The sequence below is a fragment of the Arvicanthis niloticus genome, chromosome X, assembly GCF_011762505.2.
Source record: "Arvicanthis niloticus isolate mArvNil1 chromosome X, mArvNil1.pat.X, whole genome shotgun sequence".
NCBI classification, from domain to species: Eukaryota; Metazoa; Chordata; class Mammalia; order Rodentia; family Muridae; genus Arvicanthis; species Arvicanthis niloticus.
In genome coordinates, this window is record NC_047679.1 from 7,489,876 (window position 1) to 7,514,286 (window position 24,411).

The following is a 24,411-nucleotide window of genomic DNA, read 5'->3' on the forward strand; positions in this document are numbered from 1 at the left end:
AGAACTACCAGCTCTCTTTGGTGAAGATGTTTTGGGTTGTAATCTTCCCTTAGTATTAGTTTAACCCTAAAAGAATACATCAGTCCTAATTCACCCTTTTCCCTTTTACATCTGCAAAAATTTCATTTCAAAATGTATAAAAGGACTTTTCGAGTTAAGAGAAGTATATGGTCACTTAGTAACTGCAGGGACTGAACTGACTTAAGGGTAGGCACACATGCTTTTTCCGCCATGTTTTTTCCCCTTCAAAAGAAATACCAATTACATTTCTTTTTCTTTCTTTTAAAAAATAAGACAGGGTCTTTTCAATGTTGCCCAGACTGACCTTGAACCTCTTAAATCCAAGTGATCCACTTCTGAGTATTGGGAAAACAGGAATGTTTCCTACTCCCAGTCCCCACTTTCAGTTGTCCTTGATATAAAATTCATACTTACAGAAAAGTTTTCAAAGACTTTATGATGACAAGTCATAAAAAGGGAAATCCTAATGTAGATTTCATTGGGGTTTTTTTTTTTTGCAATTTTTTTATTTGATTTGATCGAATGGGGTATTTGGATTTGCTTTGCATGGGTCTAATGTTGAGATTAGCAACACAAAATTAAGAGCCTGCTGTACTTTGAGTCTGCAGATCATCACATCTGGTCTCTGTTTTTTATAAATTGTCCCCACTTCCAACTGTCCAGTGGTTTGCTAAAATGTCCAATACTGTAAGTAGTGGATGAAAGAGCATATTTGGGTCAATGTGAAATAAGAACTAGCATTTACTTAAAGCTTACTGTGTGCCAGACATTATTCTAATGCTCCTCCCTACACTGTGAGGTAAGTATTAATAACCTCCTCTTACAGATGATAAACAGGTACAAAGAACTAAATAATGTCTTATGTTAAAATTAGGATCAGCCAAGATCAAACCACAAAGAATTGGCAGTTTGAACCCAGAGCTAATGTTTGTTAACATTGCCTGTGCTGTGTGAGCCATGCAGTCTTGGCAAGGTTTCTTTGTTTACAGTGTTCCTTCAGGGTCTTTTGATTACAGTCCACTTCAACGTGTTTTCCAAGGTCAAAAAAAAAAACTCACTAAAAGCATCCAAAACATGACGTTGACAATCTAATGCATTCTGATCTCTGTAGCATATGACTTCCCTGTGCAGGTTAAATTACCCTTTTTCTGGAGGCTACAAGCTTCTGGCTGTGCAGTCCTCCTTCCAAATACAGGAAATACATTGTCCCCTTTGCTTCTGCCAGGTGCTCCAATTACTGAGTTTCTGGCCCTAGTGTCTCGTTAGCATATGTAGGGGGCCACACAACACAATAGCCCCTCCTCCCCACTTCAGGTGGAGCATAAAAAGATCAGCACATCTGGAGGGGATAAGGTTGTTTCGAGGGTTGTCAGGGTATTAGGGGAATGAAAATTAAAACTAGTCTTAACGATCTATGTCCACAAACCAAAGCGATTCCTTTAAGGGGGGGGGTGGAGCTGCGGCTTCCTGGAACTGAAAAGAGTGGCCAGTCGGTAGCCTCTGAAGTGTGCACTGCACAGCGACGCAAAACGCCTGGACGTTTTCTGGGTTGGGCTACGCCTGCGCTGCGTGGGAGCGTTCCTGGGTGCCGTGCGTACGCACTGCCGGCCACGCCTTCAGGAGTAAGACATGGTGGTGTCGGAGCTGGCAGCACGCCTCAATTGCGCCGAATACAAAAACTGGGTGAAAGCAGGACACTGCTTGCTGCTGCTACGCAGCTGTCTGCAGGGTTTCATAGACCGCGAAGTGCTCTCCTTCCATCGTGGACTGCTGGCTGCAGTCCCTGGCCTTGGTCCCCACGCCACCTGCCGCGGCGGTTCCCGGTGCAGCCCTCGCGCTCGTCAGGTGAGCTACTGGCCCTGGACTTGGGCGCTTATCCACAGCTTGTCCCCAATTACGTGCGCTTGCTGTCTTTTTCCTTCGCGGGGCGGGGCTACTTACCACTTCCGGGGTGTTCCTATTTTGCTGCCTCGCCCATCCCGGTCCCACCTCACCTCTGCCCCCTGTAGTTTCAGCCTCAGTGTCAGGTGTGCACAGAGTGGAAACGCGAGATCTTGAGGCATCACATGAACAGAAATGGAGACGTGCACTGGGGAAATTGCAGGCCTGGCCTCTGGCCCGTGGACCCTTGGGAGGTAGCCAAGGTAAGCACTTGCAGCCTGGAAGAAAGCAGATGAAGTTTCTCCTGGTGCCCCAGGATGGAGGGCGGGTTTTGAGTGTAAACTGGTACTTCAGGAAGTACAGAAAGTACCAGATGATTGGTTGGTTCTCTGGAGTCTAGTGGTTAGGGGATGTTAGAGTGGACCCATCAAAGCTCAGTAAAATAGAAGCTTCTGTTTCTTCGCTTCCTGCAGGCACTTGAAGCTTTGCTTTTGGAAAGTTATACTTAAGATTCCAATAAGAGATGCTGGGGAAAGATGTAGCGTGAATCCAAGTGCAGTGGCCCATGTGTTAAAAATAATACCACCACTGGAGAGACTGAGGCAGGTTCACTGCAAGTTTGCAGATATTCTGTGCTACATATTGTAAGACCCCGTCTTAAGGGGAAAACCAATACAGGCCGAGGGGCCGAGGTGTGCTTTACTGAGCTGCTTATTTTTGCTGTGGAGTGACAGGAGGATGCCTAGCTAAGGTGTAAAGTTTTAGAAGGTTGAAATGTTTGTTGTGACGTGGGGGTTGTCAGGCCTGTGTTTAGAGTCTGTCACTGTAACTTAATGCCTAGTCAGATTGGGGAATTTGTTTTGATTTCTTGATGCTTCCTAGAAGCTGTGTAGTAAGTGGAGGGAGGGGTCAGAAGTAGCTTCCTAACACAAATTGACTTTGGGAGTTACTGTATGGGCAATCCCATTATTAGCAGTTAGAGGGGGCATTTCTTGGACTGTATGTCAGGTCTCCCTCTGGTTTCTCCGTTTCTTTCTCCTCCTCTTTCTCCTCCTCCTTATCTTTTTCTTTTTCTTCTTTTCTTTAAGAGTTAAAAGTATTGGGCTTGGTTTGGTGGTGCCTGCTTATCATCTGAGCACTTGGGAAGTAGAGACAGATCTCTTGAGTTTGAGGTCACTGTAGTCTACATAGAGAGACCCTGTTTTAGGAAAATAAGAATGTATGCCACCTGTGTTGTGTGCCCTAGTTGGAGTGATGGTGGTTATGACTCCCAGCGTGAGGAACCGAACTCCGGCCCTTTGGAAGAACAGTAAATCCTCTTAACCACTGAAGCCACATCTCCAGCCTCGTCCACTAATACTGTTTTTTTTACCACCAGTATCATGTTGCCAAGTTCTTTTATCTATACCATATGGGGGAAGACACCTGAAAGGAACAAAACTCTCACCTTGTGTGATACAGAATTCATAGTATTGACGCACTTCTGAAGCCTGTGCCCCCTACTCTTGCCAGCCTTTTCCTTTGTTGCTGGCCACCTGTCAACCACTTAGTTTGAACCTTGTGTATGCATTCTGGCTCTAACTCTTATCATCTCAGTTCCTGGGTTCCCTGGCTTAGCATCCTCTACCCTCACATAGTAATGGGTGCCCACACCCCATTTCTGTCCACATATTCTTCCCCAAACACTTTACCCTGCCCCCTGCCTTCTACCGATTCTCAGTCCTGGGTAGTCTCTTTCCTTCTGCTTGGCTTTGCCTAGTTCCCATTGCCCATTATGACCGCTCCTTTGCAATCATCTTCACTGTTTTCTTTCTCTGAACCTGCTTGGCCCAACTCAGGCCCACACAACACCATGTACTTGTAGTTGAGAGAAGTAGTTCAGAAAGGAACTCACTGATTTCACTTCATTCTTGATCTTGAGCCTTAATGCCTCTCTGCTGACTTCAGTCCCTAGAACTATCTGTTCCTGCCTTCCATCCCCAAGCTCTTCTTCCCATTTTCCCTCCTTCCTCCCAGCTTCTAGCTTTGCTCATGCTTCATGGAGTTGATGGATGCCCTAAACACAGATTTTCTTGTCTTTAAGTCTATAATTCTACCTATGTGTGGCTTTCTTTCTGCTACAAAGTGACTTCCCATTTGTCCTGTCCTTCCACTTATGTGTTGGATCTCATCCCTTAAATCTTTAGCTGTCCACTCTTCTGCTTCCTGCTCAATCCCATCACCATACAAACAGCTTTACTATTAGCTTAGTTTGTGCGAGCTAGTTTTACATCAACTTGACACAAGCTAAAACCATCTGGAGAGGAGGGAACCCAAGTAAAGAAGATGCCTCCACAAGATCAGACTGGAGGCAAGCCGGTAGGGCCTTTTCTCGGTGATTGATATGGGGAGTGCCCGGCCCATTGTGGGTGTTGCCATCCCTGGGCTGGTGGTCCTGGATCCTATAAGAAAGCAGGCTGAGGAAGACATGTGGAACAAGCCAGTGAGCAGCACCCTCCTTGGCCTCTGCATCCACTCCTGCCTTCAGGTTCTGCCCATAGTGATAGTTGCTTAAAACTATCTGACTCAAAACCTCTTGCTTACATACTTCAAGGGGTATATCATAGCTCATTGGAGCTATATTTATAACTACTTGAAAAATAATTAGAAAATAAAGTTGGTGGGGAGGGGATTTTTCAGAATCCATCCCTTCTTGCTTATTAATCAGCCCATTTATCTATCAGCTGTTTATACGTGTTCTTAGCAGAACTTCCTTGAGGACTTGATGCCTGTTACTCCTTAGCTCCTACATGTGCTTCAACTCATGCAACCCTAGCTTCTGCCCCTGCCCCTGCCCCTGCCCCTGCCCCTGCCCCTGCCCCTGCCCCTGCCCCTGCCCTGCCTGCATCTGTGACCTTTGTTCTCCAGCCTTCTCCCTCTTCCTTTCAAGGCTGGCAACATAACCCAATACCTTACACATGCTAGGAAAACACTCTAACACTGAGCTACACCCCCAATATGAGCTACATATTGAGTCTATATGTAGCTCAGGTTGGTCTCTTGGTTCTCCTACCTCTACTTCTCAACTACTTGTAGGTTTACAGGTATGCAGCATAGCTCCTAGCTTCATCGTTCTTATCTATCAGGTATGTTCCACTCACCGCTGGCCACTTGGGTTTAGACACCCCTGCCTTTGTGGCATCTCCTCCTCCTCCTCCTTCTGTTTCTCCTCCTTCTCTTCCTTATCCTTCCTCCTCCTCCTCTAGCCTGTCTAGCAATGACCCTAGCCTTGCCCTTGTAGTTCAGAGCTACAGATGTGCATATCCAGGTGTTTCCCTGGCCCCTCTGCTGTATCTCCTCAGAACTTGGCATTTAGATCTACAGTGGAATTTACCCACCTGATTCCCAATCAAAGAGTACTCTCCTTTTCTTATGCCTATGTATGGTTTTGCCATACTGAAGAAGAGAATCCAGGACCTTATGCATGCAATATAAGTACTCTACCATAGGGCTGCATCTCCAACCTCTCCCTAGAATCATTCTACTTTCATCTCTTCCCCCTTGCTGCCTTCCAGGTTACTACCTGTGCAGGGTTTTTGGAGTGCTTCTCCTGTCCACCTCTCTAGCACACCTTTTCATCTTCTGCCTAGATTCTGATCGTGGCCACCCATGTTCTTGACTTCTGGCTAGCTCTACACACAGTGAGATAGGTAGCCTTTCACATAGGACTTTGGTGAGTTTGTTTCCTTGTAGAATACTTTGGGGAGGTTTCTTGGTATCTGGGGAGGTTTCTTGGTATCGTTCTAGTAAACTCTACACTTACTGCCAAGCCAGTGAGGCGGCATGGCCTGCCCGGGTTCATTTCTCCAGTTCTAGCTCCTCAGTGAAGAGATAGTGGAGGACAAAGGGACTTTTGTAGGTGTTTCTCTGCTATGTGTTTACTGAGTGACACATGTAGGTGTACAGTGCTGTAAGGAGGCAATAGAGGCTCCCTGTTAGCTTCTGGTTCCCAAAGAAAGGAAATAATTACCAGAATAAAACTAACATGGCAAAGACAATTGTTTGTATTAGCATGAACATGTTGGATAGAATCTACTCTACACCGGGAGAGTACAGAAAGCCAGGCCAATTCAGAGGCATTGATGGACTGTCTGTGTTTTCCCTTCAACAACAGCTGTATTGGGCTGTTGGCTTTCTTTAGTCTCCTTATATTAGTTACGTGGGTAAATTCACTTCTTTGTTAAGCTCTGTAGCTACCAGAGAAAGATTATGAGGACCCTGTGTTAGTCTTGAGTACATATGGGAGGCTCAAGTGTGGTATTCTCTTGACATAACAGCAATTCTCCCTGTGCTTACTGCCAGCCTTTGGAATATCAGTATGAATAATCCTGTAGAAAGTATCAGAGCTGCTTCCTGACTGGATTGTGTTTGCTTTCAAACATACCTTTAGGTAGGGATTTGAAACCATCCAGGGCCTACATATTGAGCTCCAGGATAGCCAGGACTATAGAGAGAGACCCTGTCTCAAAAAAGCAACACAAAAGGACAAGAAGGAAGCCATTTTTCAGCTGTATGTAATATTGCAGAGGGATAGTGCTACCCTACCATTAATGCTCTGCTTAGATAGATAGGTCTTTTTCCCCCTTGGCATTTTGAACTCACTTGCTTGAAACTTCAGAGGATAGGAGACCATTAGTCATCATTTAGGAACTGGGGAAAGAATTTGCCTCTGTAGCACTCAGGGTTCGGGGGACACTCAGATGACCTAGTACCTCTCTTATTATAGGCCTTCATGCCCCGAGGACTGACTGACAAGCGAGGACCTGAGGAATGTGATGCAGTTGCTCTTTTAAGTCTCATCAACTCCTGCGATCACTTTGTGGTTGATCGGAAGAAGGTCACAGAGGTAAGAGCTGTCAGATTCCGAACTGTCTACCCATGCAGTCTGGTCAACACTAGGAAGGTTACAATGAACCTACTCTGATAATAAGCCAGCCACACAGGTGCAGCTTAGCAGCACTCAGAGAGGCAATGGCAAAGACTTGAGCCCAAAGTTGGCATCACTAAGCAGCTCATGGACCTTATTTCCTGTGTGCCCCGCATGTCCCAAGAATCTGAATGTGAGTATAATCAAGCAGTAACCCTACACTTCTCTAGAATTACTTTTCTGACACTATGTTACTGTGCTTGATCTTAATCACTGTTCATTGCTGTGAAGAGACACCATGACCAAGGCAACTCTTAGAAAGGATAACATTTAATTGGGGCTGGCTTACAGTTTCAGAGGTTCAGTCCATTATCATCATGGAGGGAAGCATGGCAGCATCCAGGCAGACATGGTGCTGGAGGAGCTGAGAGTTCTACATCTGGATTGGCAGGCAACAAGAAGTGATGAATTTTAGGCTTGGAATGGACTTTTTGAAACCTCAAAGCCACCCCCAGTGACACACTTCCTCCAAGACCACACCTACTCCAACAAGGCCACAATCCTATGATCTTATAAGGGGACATTTTCATTCAAAACATCACAGTACATTTGGCCATTTGAACTCAGATTTATCTTCTCTGCCCTAAACAAAAGTAAAGAAGTTTTCTGTATAAAAATAGTTCTGTGGGATTGGGGAGACGGATCAGTCAGTAAAGTGGTTGCTATCTAACCATGAAGATCTCATTTCAGATCCTGAGCACTCATGTAAGTGCGTAGTGTGGAAATACATATCTAATGCTAGTGTTGGGGCAAGAGCAGAGGCAATAGGATCCAAGTTCACTGAGAGACCCTATCTCAAAATGTAAGGTGAAGGTGTGTGTGTGTGTGTGTGTGTGTGTGTGTGGTTGTTTGTGTTTAGAGCCAGTATGCTTGCCAAATATTTTAAGACATTTGGGAGAAAGATGCAAACTTTTCAAAAAAGATAACAAAAAACTTTCTTAGGGTTTCTATTGCTGTGATGACCAAATGAACCTGTAGAGGAAAGGCTTCATTTTACCTTACAGTTCTCTAGCACAGTCCATCATTGAACAAAGTCGGGGCAGGAAGAAACGTGATGTCCTGTCAATGACCACTGTACCTCTGAACTTGATCCCAATTTTTGTCCTAGTTAGGATTTCTATTGTTGTAATCAGACATCATAATCAAAAGCAACCTATGGAGGAAAGGCTTATAGTTCCACAGCTCAGTCAATCACTGAGAGAAGTCATGGCAGAAGCTGATGCAGAGCCATGGAAGGATGCTGCTACTACTTCAAAAGGGATGGCACCATCCACAGTGAAGTAGGCCCTCCCATGTCAATCATGAAAATGTACCACGGGCCAGTCCAGTGGAGGAATTTTTCAGCTGAGGTTCTCTCTCCCAAATGACTCCAGCTTATGTCAAATTGACATAACTATAATAATGCTTTAGACTCGGGTAGGACAAATAAAGTGGGACAACAGGCCAGACTTTGGCTATAGAATACTGTCAAGGGTAAAGAATTATTCAACCCATTGCTACCCAAATAACCACCAAGGTAGAAAAATTCAAAGGAGAGAGGTATTATTTGTCCTACCTGAGTCTACAGCATTATTATAGTTATTTATAATTTTCGACATTTATTATATGTATATGAGTGTTTGCTTGCAAATATGTACATGCACCACATGCCTACTTAGTGCCTGTGGAGGGCTAAAAATGGCATCAGATCTCATGGAGCTGGAGTTCCAGATGGTTGCGGTTAATCACTGAAAGCCCTATACTTCAGTCCTGGGGGTTCTATACTAGGAGACATCCATTCTCCAGGTCATGCTGGTCCCTTATGCCTTCATCTTTCTACCTGCATATAACCAGTTTCACAAAGGCCTTTAACCTGACTTAGGGGCTAGCAGGCTCCATTGTGCCAGATCATGCAGTGGTCTCATGAAAGGTCCAGCTCTCGTCCTCTGGATACCAGACCATACTGGTCAATTTTGTAATTTAGTAAAGTATTTCTGTAACTGCTTTTTAAAGCTACATGGTCCCAGTTTACCCTATTAACTTACAAGGCTTTTAAAAATTGTTGATTATGTCCAATTTGTTGTTATTATATTTACTTACATTATGCACATGTAGAGATCAAAGGACAACTTGTAGGAGTTGGTATGAGTTACTTTTCTATTGCTCTAGTCTAAGGCAACATATAAAGGAAAACATTTCATTGGGCTTACAGTTTCAGTGGGTTAAGTCTGATGCTAGAACAAAGGCTTGGCAACAGGAACAGCTGAGCGTGTACATGAGCTGCACATAGGAGGTGGAGAACATACTGGGGGCATGGATCCCTTGAAAAACTAAGGCCTGATCCCAGTGAAACACCTCTTCCAACAATGCTATACACCTTAATTCTTTCCAAACAATTCCTGACTTTTGAAAGCTCTTATCTTCGTTTTTTTTATATAGGTTATTAAGTGTCGAAATGAAATAATGCACTCTTCAGAGATGAAAGTTTCATCTACTTGGCTTCAAGATTTTCAGATAAAGATCCAAAATTTTCTAAACGAATTCAAGAATATTCCAGAGATTGTAACGGTATATTCCAGAATAGAACAGGTAAAAATCTTCATAGATTTATTTGGGTTTTTTTGGAAACAAGATCTTACTGTTAGCCTTGCCTATCGTGGAATTTCATATGTAGACTAAGTTGTCCCCAAATGTGCATACAGCAGTCCGCCTCTACTTAATGAGTACTGAGGTCATAGGCATACACCATCCTGCCCATCTGAAACTGCATGTAACAGTTCTGATAAACAAAACTTAAGGGGTCAAAAACATCCATAGTCAGTCATTTAGAATTTGTGGTGCATATAAATCCCAGCACTTGGGAGGCCGCGACAACCTATGTTATATTCTGAATTGAAAGCCAGCCTATATTGTGTGCTAAATTCCTGGGAAGCCAGAACCCTTTCTCAAACAAAAGAAGCCCGAATTTGATGTTTGTTTTAACTGGATTGTATTTCTGTAGTGATGCGCCAATGATGATAGCGCGTGCGCGTGAGCGCGCACGCGCACACGCGCGCGCACACACACACACACACACACACAGAGAGAGAGAGAGAGAGAGAGAGAGAGAGAGAGAGAGAGAGAGAGAGAGAGAGAGAGAGATCGAGATCCTTGTGAATGCCAGGCAAGCACTCTACACTCCTAATCTTTAGTCTATTTTCTATTACTATTTGGAGAGCTTACTTGGGAAAGAACCTAGGGCTGGGCCTCACACATTGCTCTCACTGAACTATAGCCCCAGCTCCAAGTTTTATAATGTGAACAAAGTGGGAAAGCTGTGTGTGGCCAAAATAGATCTTGGTAATGGTATTTTGTCATAAACTATGAATAATCCAGTAGAATTCTCCTGTTAAAGTTTGCTTATGTTGTGTGTATGCATGTGTGCCCATGTGGGTGTGCACCAGTGTGTACATACACTGTGTGTGTGTGTGTGCGCGCGCATTTCACAGTACACATTTGGAGATCAGAGGATAATTATTGGGAGTCTGTTCTTCTTTCACCCTATGAGATGCAGGAATGGAACCAAGTCCTTGGGCCTACACTCAAATATAAGACTTCCATTAATACAGTGCAAGAGGCTGGGGTGTGGCTGGGTGGTAGATTAGTTATCTATCATAGTTCAGTCTCTTGTGTTCCATTACCAACACTACAAACAGTGATATATCTAAGAATGAAGTTTTAATGTACAGGTGACTCCAGGAGAAGTTATGGGGAGTAAAGTGACTAAAATCAAAATACATTATGTGTGTATATGAAATTCTCAAGGAATTGATGAAAATAGTTTAAAACCTGAACTTTAAAACATAGTTTGTTGATGGATTTGTATGGTCACCCCACAGCTTTTGACATCTGACTGGGCTGTTCACATCCCTGAGGAAGATGAACGAGATGGGTGTGAATTTGAAACAGGAAGTTACTTGAGTGTGAGCCAAATCCATGAAATCGAAATAGAATTGCTGAAGGAAAAACTGCAAGAGATGTATCTTCAAGCAGCAGAAGAAGAGGTGTTGCCGGAAGAGGTACAGGGATGAAGTGTGAGAAGGAAAGAGAGGTGGTGGCAGCGGCTTGGTGTGACACTTTCTGTTGGGGAGGAAAGGGTTGAACCTGGAGGTAGGAGCTCAGCCTGCTTTCTTAAACAACTCAGGCTCACCTGCCATTCCCACATCCATCCTTAGTCAAGCAGATGCCCTACAGGCTCGCCCACTGACTAACCTGCTGGGAACATTTTCTCAATTGAGGTTCTGTCTTTCGAAATGACTCCAGCTTGTGTTGACATAAAACTCCAGCCAGGACAGACACAGAGAGCCAGGTTTCTGATTGAGCTGAGTGTTGTCTAGAAGTGCATATTCTTTCAATACTTAGCTTGAAGACCTAATATGTGCTCCAGAGTGGAATAGTGGCATAAGAGCTTTAGCAGAATCTGGAACAAGATGTTTGTAGGATTATCTGATGTAAGGGGAACCCCTCCCCACAAAACAGAAAAGGAACTCTAACTCAAGGATTTAGTAAAAGCTCAGTAGTTGGCCTGGAAGGAAGGATGCTCTTAGCAGAGCTGTGGAGTACTAGTTAGTTTGTGCTCAGCAGTGGCCAGGAAATGAAGGTGTTCTGAGATAAGACCAGTGCAGACATTCCCATAGTACCACTCTGAGATTCTGAGATACTGGCTAAGATGTTGAGAAGTATGTTGGGAGATTTAAATCAGTATAACTTCTATACATAGCATTTCTGGCTAACTACTAAAATTAAGACAAACTCCAATCAGAATTAAAAGTTGCCTTCTCTTTCTATAAACAGAAGTGTCATTTATGTGAGTCACATATATGCAAGGGTAAATTCCACATGGTTACTTGTCCCAATAAAAGGTTCAGAATATATTGAAAATGGAACTTCCATAATTGGAATATTATTCAGCCATTAAAAATCAGGCTTAGGAGACTGGAAAGATGGCTCAGGGTACTGGCTGCTGTTGCAGAGGACACAGGTTTGATTTCCAACACCCACGTGATGGCTCATGGCCATTTATAACTCTAGTTTCAGGGGGATGTGATGTCCTCTTCTGGTTTCTACAGGCCTCATACACAGACAGACAGGCAAAACACTCATACATATAAAATAATCCAATAAAATGAGACTTGAAGCAAGAGAATCCCATGTTTAAGGAAGTCTGAAGTAAACAGGAGCCTGACTTTTTTTTTAACTGGGTAGTGGTGGTACAAGCCTTTAATCCCAGCACTCAGGAAACAGAGGCAGTTATATCTTTGAGTTCAAGGCCAGGCTGGTCTACAGAGTGAGTTCCAGAACAGCCAAGTCTACACAGAGAAACCCTGTATTAAATGAATATGAATATATATACATATATTTTTTTTTCTCGACCTCTTTGTTACTAGTAAATTCAGGGAGAGTCAGTTCCTGTAGTTAATGTAGTCCCTGGTAATCTAAGTAAGCTCCTATGGATAGCCCCAATCAAGAGATCATACAGATGGCCCTGGTTAAACTAAATGGGTCCCAGAATAAAGCTAGAAGTCCTGAATCTAAGAAAGGGACAGTTAAGAAGACAAAGAGGGGTGAAGAGTGGTGGGGGGAAAGCAGAATGCTTGTGTGTGCACGCATACTCTGTGATTTCAAAAATGTATACATACAAACAGATGACATCTTTTTAGAAGAAATGTATACGAGAGAATGGAATAATTAGGGTCAGATTTAAAAGAGGGTGACTTTTTAACCTCATACCCTGTTGACTTGGAATATGTACTGTTTTATAGATTTATCTTCTATCAGTAATACTTATGTAGGCAAGCACAAACCCTCAAAAGTGAACACTTTCCATATAAATTCAAGTTTTGAAGCAAAAAAAAAAAAATAGAGGTGATAAAAAACACCCCCTATATGGCTGATGTTTCTGTGATCATATTTGGTTTGAGTGAAGAGTACTTTTTTATTTTGTCTTATTTATTTTGGGTATAAGCCTGAAACTTGTGGTCATCTTCCATCCTCAGCTTTCCTAGTGCTAACTTTAACAGGCATGAAAACCATACCTGGCTAAGTGTATCTCCTGTGTGTGTGTGTGTGTGTGTGTGTGTGTGTGTGTGTGTGTGTGTGCGCGCGCGCGCGCGCGTATTGGGCTGTTTGTTTTGAGGCAAGGGTTTTGGATGGCTTTCAATTCAATATGGACAGAAAATTCCATCTGCCTCTGCCTCCCCAGTGCTAGGACAAAGGTTTGGGCCACCATACATGGCATGAGTGTTCCTTGTTTTAAAGAATTTGTTTGCTTTTTTTAAAGGACTATTTATGTATGGCTCTTATGTATATGAGTACACTGTAGTTGTCTTCAGACACACCAGAAGAGGGTGTCAGATCCCATTACAGATGGTTGTAAGCTGCCATGTGGTTGCTGAGAATTGTACTCAGGACCTCTGGAAGAGCAACCGTGCCCTTAACCTCTGAGTCATCTCTCCAGCACAAATTTTCTGTCCTGTGGTTGACATATAGACAATAGCAAGGGGTTTAGGGGAAGAGTGAACCTAGAAGCCAGTACCTCGAACATGCCAAATGTGGTCCTGCTGTTGAGCTTCACCTGCAGCCCTGGGAGCCAATCTTGAAATTACCCTATTCCATTTGGATTGAATTCTGTTACAATAATTATCCATACAGCATTCTATATACTTTCCTCTTACAGATCTCAAATCAACTGGATGTGGTGAAAGGGTTTCTGAGAAGCAACACAGATCTTAGAAGTGGCCTTACAGAAGATTTGCAGAAGCTAGACACCCTCCATCTACAGCATCAAAAACAAACTTCAAAGGATGCAGGGAGACAGACACCTGAAAGGGAGGCTTGAGGTGAGGGTAGGTACTGAATGTTAAAGAGGGACACAATAGCCTCATCCCTTTGATGTCTGACTTCTCATATGACACTCTCACTTGCTCTTCTCTATACCCTTACTATTAGAAAGGAAGGTTGGGTGTTCTGGTGCACACCTTTAATCTCAGTATTCGGGAGGCAGAAACAGGTTGATCTCTGTGAGTTCAAGAGCAGTCTGGTGTACAAAGGCTAACCAAGACTATACATGGTGAAATCCCGTGTCTTGAAACAAACATACAAACATTTTCAAAGCAGGCCAAGTGCCTGTTCTGTCATTAGTGGCTTACAGACCTGTGAAACATTCTGTAGCAAGGTCAGCCACATATCCCTGAAGTCAAGGTCTGGTGTTAGGTGAGCCAATATATCATTTGTGACATGGTCAAAAAACATTCTGCTCTCAAATGGTGCCAGGGATACCTAGTTTTTACTATAACATTGATCGTGCTTGGTTAGTGTCCATTAGAAAGCTGATTAGCATAAATAACTCTATTTTATTGTTTTTCTGCAAAATAATACAAATGAAAATATTCTCTCTTGCTTTACATTGTCCTTTGACAACATCTAGACATGTTTTGTGAAAGTTGGCCTGGCTTCCAGGTCAGGCATCCTTCTCTGCACAAAAGGGAAACATTTCCAAAGCGTATGAGTTTTTGTTGTCCTGGCCTTTCTATAATGTTTCTATAATGCATCAGAGATACTATATTTCTTTTTTTTATTTTTTTTTTATTTTTATTTTTTTTGGTTTTTTCGAGACAGGGTTTCTCTGTGTAGCCCTGGCTGGCTGTCCTGGAACTCACTCTGTAGACCAGGCTGTCCTCGAACTCAGAAATCCGCCTGCCTCTGCCTCCCAAGTGCTGGGATTAAAGGCGTGCGCCACCACCGCCCGGCGAGATACTATATTTCAACTTGGAATTATGTGATGTAGTCAGTCAAAAATACTAGTTCTGTGCTGGTTTTTGCTATCACCTAGGGACTTTTTGCTGTTCCTAAGGAGAGAGTCTTTTTCTGGTCCTAAACTATAGCTGTTTACATGGTGAGGACTAGGTCTGTGAGGGAGTGTTCTGCCCCTGGCAGAGGTGTACTCTACCCGCTTACCCCCTGGCTCTGCCTGGAAGTTTTACTCTGACCATGCCAAAGAATGGTCTGGGATATAAGTAATAAATAAACATTTAAAATTTGTTTTTGCTTAATGATATAGGCAAGGGGAATGTGGTCATTCTCTACCATTTCCTCTGAGTGTAGAACTGTTAATATGTGCTAGAGTAGCCAGAGACGGTAGGGAAGGGATTGCCAGGCTGCTTAGTGGCAGGCTAGAAAACAGTTTAATTGAGCTTAGAAGGGGAGGGCCCAGGCCACTGTTCCAAAAGGGGTGTCTGGAAAAGGTCAGTTGTCCCTTTGCTATGGACAGGGCCTGGATGAGGACAGGGCAATCTGAGAAGGCTTATCCCTGTGACCTCAACTACTCCAAAGGCTGAGGGAGGACGATTCCAAGTTCTAAGCCAGCCAGGGCAACTTAGAGAGCCCCTATTTCAAAATAAAAATAAATCATAAAGAGGCGAGGTATGGCACAATTGTACAACATTTTCTTCCTATGTCAGACCCTGGTGACATTCCTCAGCTCCCTGTCCCCAAAGACCAACCCTGGAAGTTGCTATGTTCCCAGAACTACCTAGAAGAAATGCTCCTAGCCAAGACTCAGCAAAGATGAATTCACTCCCTCACCTGGCCAGCTGCCTGCCCCACTGGGACCCTCCAGAGTGGGTAGCAATATAGACTGAGTTTGGCATGTATTTTGACTTTATAACCCAAATGAATGCCAATGCGCTTGCAGTTGCTTATTTAATCTTCCAGGTTGCTGTTTAGTTTTCAGTCTTATGATTTCTTTCTCCCTTCATTTGTGAAGGTCCTTGAGAAGACTTCAGGAGTAAAGCAAGATTTTGCATTTATTTTGCAACTTTGTCAAAGAAAAAAAGCCAATTCCCAACTAGATCTGAAGTACAAAACATAGAATATTGATTCACTAACCCACAGAGACCTGGTTTCTAACTGTAGGAAGTTGGAGATCCAAACCTCTTTCATTTTATACCTGTCTAGTTAGTTTGTCCTTATCAATTCAGCACACACCAAGTGTCAACCCTGTGCCAGACACTGAAGTAGATACAAGTGTTAACAAGTGGTGAACTCCAGTCTTGACACTTTTATCTGCCACTCTGACAGTTCAAAGGTTATTGTTCAGAGAACTATACTAGTAGTAACATTTTATTGAATTGAAACAAAAAGGAAGGCCCTTGTTTAAAGAGCTCTGAAGCAGATGTGAATGCGGAGGTATCAGCATATCGGCATCTCTTTTACAGAACTGTACATCTGTATGTCCAAATGGATGTTCACCAGTAGAGGACCTATTAAATAAGGTGGAGAACATTTGTACTATGCCACAGAACTATTCTAAAGAATGATCCCATGCTGAAGTGCAGTGATATGAATTACCTGTGAGGCATCTAAAGCAAAGAAATGGTTTGAGAGGGTGGAGTGCAGCTCACTGGTGGGGCGCTTGCTTGCCCAGAATGTACAATGCATTGAATAGATTGCTCTTGCACTGCCAAAAGCAAATAAAATAGGAAAGCAAAGTATTTAATAATCCCTAGCGCTGTAGTGCCATTTGTGTTCTGTAATAACTGAGGTCTGGAAAGGTATGGTTTGTTTTCCCAGTCTTCTGTGTTATGTCTCTGAGAGGAATTGGGGCTTTGGGCAGTAGTCAGAAGGAATTGAGTTTTTCTGTTTTATATATTCTTTTTTATAATAAAATGCATCCATGTATTTTGAAAATGTGTTACAGTTTTTAATTTCAAAACAAGACACATGAGCAACATATACCAAATTGTAAGCTGTCTGTGTCAGATTACATGGATTTTGCTGTTGCTTCTATTTTGTAGCTCCATCTCCAGGGGTGCTTTTGAATCCTAGCACCAGGGGAGGAAACCCAGGAAGGGCAGGCCTTCTACCAAGGCTGCCTTCATTTCCCTCTGGAGTGCCTGGTCTCTATCCAGAAGTATAAATTACACTTAGCCTCTCCTGGGACACAGGTGGTTGATAGTTTGAAAGAATTTGTAGAGAAAAAATGGCTAAATCATAGTTGCAAAGATAAGGAAATTATCAGAGATTGCCTCCTTTCCCTTTACTAGGTTAATTGGAAACTTAAACTGCTCTGAAAAGCACTCACTCAACAGTGGCCTTTATTAAAATATATTCAAATTATAAAATACACTTTGTGAGACAGGCCTAAATATTAATTTCTACTCATGTGAGAGTGAAATAAAAAATTTTAATGTTTTTATAAAAATCTTACTATATAGTTCACTTCGTAACTGTAAGGACTTGGCTGAGCACTCCCTGGCAGCTCTTTGTGAGACGGGTCTCTATACTGCTTACTGGCTGGATACAGAGAAGCAGTTTTTATTTCAGAACCTTGTGGGGTAAGCCAGCCTCCACAGGTGACCCCTAGTAATCCTTGCCTTCTGGTATTCCACAGTGTAACAGAGTTACTTTGTGAACATAGCAAAAGTAATGATACATCACTTCATGATTAAGCTTCAGCACAATAAGACTTTCATCTTCCATTCTTTGCAAACACCACAGTGGGGGAGCCATGCTGTGTCGTGAGCAGTCTTTTGGAGATTGCTAGAGGAAGACACGGAGCTGAGGCTTCCCACAAACACCCGTAAACCTAGAAATAGATCTTCCAGCCATAGAGACCATATAAACTGTGAGCCAGTGTTTGTTAAATTATTGGATGACTGGTTATAGTCCGGCAGGCAGCTAATATCCTGTCCTATAATTTGTGCCCTACCCTCTACCCTCATTCAGAATGTGAAAGGCACCTCCCACAAATAAGATTCCTGTTTGGATGCTGCAGGTGACAGTTCCTGCAGCTTTTCCTGAAGTTCCACTGTTGGGCCTGTTTTAGCCAAGAGCAAATGGCTTCAGAACCTTTCAGAAGGGGTTTGAATTTCATTGAATTTGTAAACTTGATCAGAAGCAGGTTCAGCACTTCTGAATGTGTGTATTGGGTCCCCCAGAAACCACATGGGTTTTCCTAGATTCAGCAAAATCCTAGGCAAGGTATATGTGGATCAAACCCCAGAGGACAGCTTGTCCTAGCTATAATAATTGTACCTCAAAATGTCGGTCTTCCCTCTTTACAAGTCTCTGGTTTAATACATCATTGGCACCCAGAGAATTCCTAGGGGGTACTCAGAGCCACTGCTGCTGACCAGTGACCTCACCCCCCATCCCTAGCTAGTTATCACCCCTGGGGCAGGGCCCAGCAACTGCACAAACTCCTGTAATTTTCTACTTTAAAGGATAAAGGGAAAGCATTATAATTTAGGCTTGTTTACCTAGAACTTTGCGAATTGACAGCAACCATCCTGAGCCAAGAAACCATTCTGAGTCCTTTATCCCATCTCCATGGCAACTTCCATTATTGCTCTAGGTAACCAAGAGACACTTAAACTCAAGTATTTGAAAATGTAAACCTGAATTTTACTACCTTTATTTAAACACCCTTCTAAACATTTCCTTCTACAAAGACAGCCCCTAACCCTACCCTCTTTGTTGTAGGGATTTGTCACTACCAAATTTTAAGTTACCTGTGGCACCAAACACTCTGAACACCCAAAAGCCTGTTCCTTAGAGAGGTTTTTTTGGTTGGTTGGCTGGTTGGTTGGTTTTGTTTTCTTTTCTTTTTAAGCAAAGCTATGACTAGTTTGATTTTTCTCTTGTCTTCCTCCCACATCTAACGCTGAAGTCTTTTGAAGATGGATACCTACCATTTTGCCTTCCGTCTTAACTAGGAAACCTTTCCCCTCCCAGTTCACAAAACAAGCAACACTCTATATCAATTTGATGCTTTTAATTAACCAAACTGTAGGTTTAAATCGGGTTTGCAAACCAAAGTTTTCCTTGGCTTTTCTTTAGGAGGAATAGAGTCCAGTGCTTGTAAGCTGGAAAGTCTGGTTCAGGCTACCCCTCTCACCCCCCAGTCTCATCAAGCTTATTTGGCCAGAGGGTTGGTGGCTTTGGCTTTGGCTCCACCACCAATGTGGTACTTCAGGTAACGGCTTGCCTGGATGCTCTGTGCCATCACGTTGGTGAAATGGCACGCCATCAGCAGGTAGTTTCGAGGCTGGACACGGTAGGCAAAGCGCATGAAAGCCATGGAGTAGAAGAGGAGGGCCGTCGTCATGCGGCCACTGATGATGTCGGGAGGCGCCTTCATATCCTTAAAGGCGGCCATCGGAAGGCCCCAGTTGGCCACAGGACCCCAGAAGTGGGTGCTGGTTATATAATCCCGAAACTCCTTGGTCTTAATATAATCTCGGGCTTTCCGTATTAGCGCTACCACCACCGCCATGATCGCCTCAGTCAGAGAAGTGCCAACGGCCAAGCTGCCAGCCAACAATTGAGCACGGTATGCGAACGTCGCAGAGTCCTGACGCAGCAATGGCCTAGCGGCTTTGTGCTTTTGCGCCTCTGCCATAAAGCACACCAGTGCTGACGTGCTCACGTGAGGCTTTGGGCAAGGAAAGAAGTGGCTTACGGCTGTAGCCACAGGGCCCGTGCACATGCACCCTCTGTGGAAGGCGCATGTGCTGTGGAAGGAGGGGCTTATGTAGCTTGTTGCTCCTCCTTCTCCCAGACCCATGCAAAGGCAAGGCACTGAGGGCTCTACAAGCTACCCAGTGCAGTGATAACCCAGCCCGCTTCTCTTCAGTTACTTGGTTTCATCCAGCCTGTAACTCCATGACAATGCAATTTCTCAAACAGGTGCAGAAATTTAGTATTTAGTAATTTGAATACTCACTGTGCCACTTCACCCCCAAATATTGTAGTATCTGTCCTTTAGGAACAATGGCTACAATACCATCAGCCACTCATAAGTATTCAGTTCTATTACAGCACTGTTAGCTGATGTCCAATACATATTTAAGTGTTAAGAGATTGATACTAGCTCTGTTTTTTTCTATCTCATTTTTGTTAGAGAGGACAAACTCAAAATCCAGTCAAAACTCACATTTGATTTACTACTGGGATTAATCTTCTTTAGGATAGTTTCCCAGGCCCCCCTCTCTCTTGTTTTTTTCTGTTTGTTTGGTTTGGTTTTTTGTTTGTTTATTTGGTTTGGCTTGGTGGGGCGTTTTGTTTTTGTTTTTTGGCTTCTGCAATGTTGATATTGAGGAGTCCAGCCCTTAATTTAGATTTGTGGGTTTTTTTTTATAATTCAGTTATCAAAGAAAATTATATTTGTAAAACAAGAGAAGCAACACCAAGTTGTGTCTTTAAGGGAGATGCTTGGGTGTCGCTTTGCCCCATCATTGGTGGCAAACTGGATTCTTGGGTAAAGGTTGTTTTTTTCCCTTCATGAATCAAATAATCTTAGACATTTTGATAGTGTATAGGCACCCTACTCTCCAACAGCTTTCTATAAGTTTTTTTTAACATAGTATTTTTATTGATTATTTGGGAATTTCACACAATACACCTCATCACACTTGTTTCCCATCCTCCCAGGTCCACCTTCCAGCCAAAAATGAAAAAAATATACACCAAGTCCAAGTGTTGCCTATACACACACTGGAGCATGGTCAAACTCCCAGGGGCTAGCCCCTTAAAGAAAATTGAGTCCTTCCCCACCACTAAACCTGACCCCAGCCACCAGAAACCATCATGAAGTGTTTGAGCTACACTTCAGCCTCCCTATCACAATTTTTAAGGACCCTCTTCAATGGCTTCCTGTCTAGTTTTTTTTTTTTTTTTTTTTTTTTTTTTTTTTTTTTTTTTTTTGCGAAGACGGGAGTGGAGAGGTGTCATGAATATTTCTATGCCTCTCGTTCTCAGCTGTGAGTCTACAGTTCTTGCTAGCACTGCAGAAGAGGCTTCCTTGTCCTTAACAGCCAGCAGCAACAGGGACCATGGACACCAACATGGCTTCCAATGACAGCGTGGACCACGGACACTAGCTTGGCTCCTGGCTGTAGCATGGACCACAGACACCAACATGGCTTCCAGCATCAGCACAGACCATGAAAGTTTTTCTGGGAGGTCACTACCCTGTCAGCCCTCCTTGTAACAACAATGTTCCTGTGCTGCTCAGTGTTTAGGAGTACTTGCTCTTGCAGAGGACCCAGGGTTCAATTCCCAGCATCCTCATAGATGCTTACAACCACCCGTGACTCCAGTCCCAAGGAATCTGAAACCCTCTTGTGACCTTCAATGACAAGGTGTGAATATTTTGCATCTATATACATGAAAGCAAAATACTCCTGCACATAAAATACATCTTTTTAAAAAAGCTATTGGATATACATTAAAATACTAATATCGTCTGTTGTGATTTGCAAACAACCTTAAAAATTAATGTTATTTATATATTATTAGGAGCACAAAGGTCCTTGTGCCCACAGATCTCCAGGAAATCAGGAATATCAGGCACCCAGGATTGTCCTTCTTTCAAAGGGAAAGAAATATAAGCTGTTTTTCCAGAAGGCTGGGAATTGGAGTTGATAGTCTGATCTGCATTATCTGTTGGGCTAGGACATCTCAAATTTCTACAGTCAGGACCTGAGGAGGCTAGTAATCTAAATGACCCTTACACATGACCTGTACAGCCAGGAGCTCCCCCAAGGACCAGAGGTGGCTAATAGCCCAAAAGACCTCTATGCTATCTGTATGTCCCAGACCAGGCCAGATCCTGCCTTAAGCTAATATAGGTAGCCTATTTCTAAAACCTATCTTGGAAAAAATGGCATGTATTTTGAGTTAAGGTTCAATGTAATTATGCCCCCTTGTGTACTGCAGATTATATTAAACCAGGAAACTTTGCCCCAAATATATTGTGTTTAAATATGCTGGCAATAAACTTGCCCACCATCTAATTCTCTAGGAGTTTGACAAGTCAGCTTGAACCGAGTTTTCATCCTCACCTCTTCGTGGTTTATTTCCCTGCCTACTGTGACACCTGAAGGGACCCACTTAGTGTACGTGTACATATCAGCTAGTTCATAAATACAGCTTACATACATAGTGTAGCTAACAGTGATACGTACCTGCACTCGAAAGGCTTCAGTGTATTAGGGTTCTAAAGGAACAGAGCTGGTAAGAATATATATATATATATATATATATATATATATATATATATATATATGGGCTTTAATAGCCTGGCTTACAGGATGTGATCTGAATAGTCCAATATTGGTTGTCTCATGATGGGTTGAGAATCTGAGTTGTTTGCTCCATAGGGGTGGGTGTGTCAGCCTAGAGGATTCCTGAAGAGCTACTGGTCTTTAGTCTACATGGAAATCCTCAAGAAATTGGATTTAAATCAGCAAGAGTGAGGGCAAACAAATGTTTCCTTCTTCCATGCCCTTTTCTGTGGGCTCCCACCAGAAGGTCACCTGTCATGTGACTCAAGCAAACACCAACATGAGCATGACTAGTGAGCTCACTATCACCCTTCAACAGACAATGATGGAAGAAATACAAATACAGAAGTTCCTAGCTTAGTCTGGAAGAATTTACTGTCATACATTCTTCTGAAGTCCTTGGTCACAGGGCCTATAGAATCTTACTTGACATGAATGACCACAAGCCAACACAATTTTCTGGTGAGTCCCAGTGCATTCAATTTTTTTTTCTTACAGGAAACCCGGACTAATATTTACAGAAAACCTGGACTACACTTACTGGAAGACTGCACTACTCTTACAGGAAACTTGGACTATTCTTCATATTCTCAAGAAAGCAAAAGATAACCCCCTGTTTCCCTCGTATACCTTTTACTTAGATTCACACCAACATCCTTCCCCCTACCCCAGAATACACTATGTGACTGAGGATGGCCTTGAACTGCTGATCTTTCTGCTTTCACCTCTTGAGAGGTAATATTACATACCTGGCTCTAAGAGTGTTTCTTTTTATCTTTTTATTGATTCATCATGCCCCAATCTACTCATCCCCCCCTCCCTTTATATTTACCCTCCACCCTTGCAACCTCCACCCAAGAAAATAAAAAAACTAAAATAAAAATTTAAAAACCTTGTCATGGAAGCTATAGTGTGTCACTGTGTGCTCCACAGTTTACTCTTGTCTACACAACGTTACTCACAAATGTTCATGGAAATGAGTCATTGGTGTGGTTTGAGGCGTCTGGCTTCTGCTCCATTATCAATATTGGATCATCACCAGGGTTCCCCTCAGATGTCCTGTTGTTCCCCTGTGTCATGGAGGTCCTGCAGCTTAGGATCAGCAGGACCTGACCTTTCATGTTCTTCAGAAGTTCGTCTATGGGGTACCTGTCAGAGTGGGCCTGGCTGGTAGCTGAATTTGTCTATTGATTGTGATCTTGAAGATTCAGTTGAAGCCTGTAGTTTAATGGAATGTCCCTCTGTTTCTTCAGTGCCTACCTCTATGGACTGAATATGTTCATATTCTTGAAAAGTTCATGTCTCAAGTTGGATGTGGTGGCACACACATTTAATCCCAGCACTTAAGAGGTAGAGGCAGATGGTGGTCTGAGGTCAACTAACAATATTCTTGCAGTGAGACTGTCTCTAAACTTCACACCTTGGAACTTAACTCCCAAGGTGATGTGGGGTCACTAGGCCTGGCAGTGCATGCTATCATCTAGCCCTTGGTAGGTAGAGGCAGGAGGATCAGGTATTTAAAGGTCATCCTCAGATATTACATTAATCAGGATTCTCTGAAGCAGTCCCATTCAGGTCTGGAGGATATCTGGAGAGTTGTTGGTCTTCAAGATAGAAGGCTGAAATAACTGGCTTCTGATATCACTGACAGATGGTGGCAGTGTGGCTGTGGTGTCAGCAGCAGCCCTCAACAACAAAAGGCAAGCAGGCAAAAAGAAAGATTTTCTCTCAGGGCTCTTTATGTTTGGGCCACTGGAAGGTGCTGCCCGCATGCAGGGTAGGTCTTTTCCACTTCAGTTAAACCTAATGAAAATTGCTCACAGGCCTGCCAGAAGCTTGTCTCATGGGTGATTCTTAGAAGCAGAGAAACCCATCTACTGCTGAATTTCCCAAATGCCTAAATTTTGGACCTCCCAGCTTCCAGAACTGTGTGGACTATATTTCTGTTATTTATAAATTACCCAGTCTAAGTCATTTCATTATAGCATCTCAAACTGACTATGACAGCTATCTTGAAGGTGCTTATTTTTGGCAGGCACACAATGGAAGAGATACCATACCCTCTGGGATGTTAGGAAGCAGGTGGCCTGTCTCTATGTGGCTCTTTATGACGCTATGCTTGTGATTGCTAGCTTTCTCCCCTGGAAAGTCAGGCTTTTCCCCCTTTGCAGTTAACAAGTAATTTGTGGGAAGATACTTTGAGACCATGTAAATGTCTCCTCATTAACTATTTAACCCTCGACTGTTAACATCCATTGAGTCAAGCATTAATGACATTATAAGAGCGTTTTACTTTTTGCGAGTTTCTGTCTCCTAATTTAAAACACTAAACATCAAAAGTGTGTTTCATTACATTTGCCCTGGAATACTGGCCAGTGTTGTTTGGTTGGTTGGTTGGTTTTGTTTTTGTTTTTAATGTAACTTTCTGAATTATGGCTCTGTAGAAAAAAAAAAATGGGG

General features: G+C 43.0%; 2 protein-coding genes across 5 annotated transcripts; one reads left to right on the forward strand and one right to left on the reverse strand.

The window, feature by feature from the left end:
• Positions 1 to 150: 150 nt before the first annotated feature.
• Positions 151 to 22,855, forward strand: CXHXorf38 (chromosome X CXorf38 homolog). Of its 4 annotated transcripts, none has more exons than XR_013105966.1 (8): positions 151 to 1,866; positions 2,031 to 2,165; positions 6,668 to 6,787; positions 9,287 to 9,436; positions 10,726 to 10,905; positions 13,563 to 13,731; positions 20,645 to 21,027; positions 22,450 to 22,855. XR_013105966.1 is itself a non-coding variant. In XM_034486377.2 (7 exons), the coding sequence occupies exons 1-6, from the start codon at positions 1,651 to 1,653 to the stop codon at positions 13,722 to 13,724; spliced, it is 963 nt and encodes a 320-aa protein (XP_034342268.1). In that variant the 5' UTR covers positions 151 to 1,650; the 3' UTR covers positions 13,725 to 13,731; positions 22,450 to 22,855. The 4 variants fall into 4 exon arrangements, 2 of the variants coding, with proteins under 2 accessions (XP_034342268.1, XP_034342267.1); XR_013105967.1 differs by having other exon boundaries at positions 13,563 to 13,725; XM_034486377.2 differs by lacking the exon at positions 20,645 to 21,027.
• Mpc1l (mitochondrial pyruvate carrier 1 like) lies at positions 18,801 to 19,266 on the reverse strand. Its single transcript, XM_034486382.2, has one exon. It carries the CDS (start codon positions 19,158 to 19,160, stop codon positions 18,801 to 18,803), a length of 360 nt encoding a protein of 119 aa, XP_034342273.1. The 5' UTR covers positions 19,161 to 19,266.
• Positions 22,856 to 24,411: the final 1,556 nt, after the last annotated feature.

Coding starts and splice junctions, on each gene's coding strand:
- Mpc1l (XM_034486382.2), bottom strand. CDS start 19,160: ATGGCGGTGGTGGTAGCGCTAATACGGAAAGCCCGAGATTATATTAAG.
- CXHXorf38 (XM_034486377.2), top strand. CDS start 1,651: ATGGTGGTGTCGGAGCTGGCAGCACGCCTCAATTGCGCCGAATACAAA. Junction 9,437..10,725: donor TATATTCCAGAATAGAACAG/GTAAAAATCTTC, acceptor GTCACCCCACAG/CTTTTGACATCTGACTGGGC. Junction 10,906..13,562: donor AAGAGGTGTTGCCGGAAGAG/GTACAGGGATGA, acceptor TTCCTCTTACAG/ATCTCAAATCAACTGGATGT.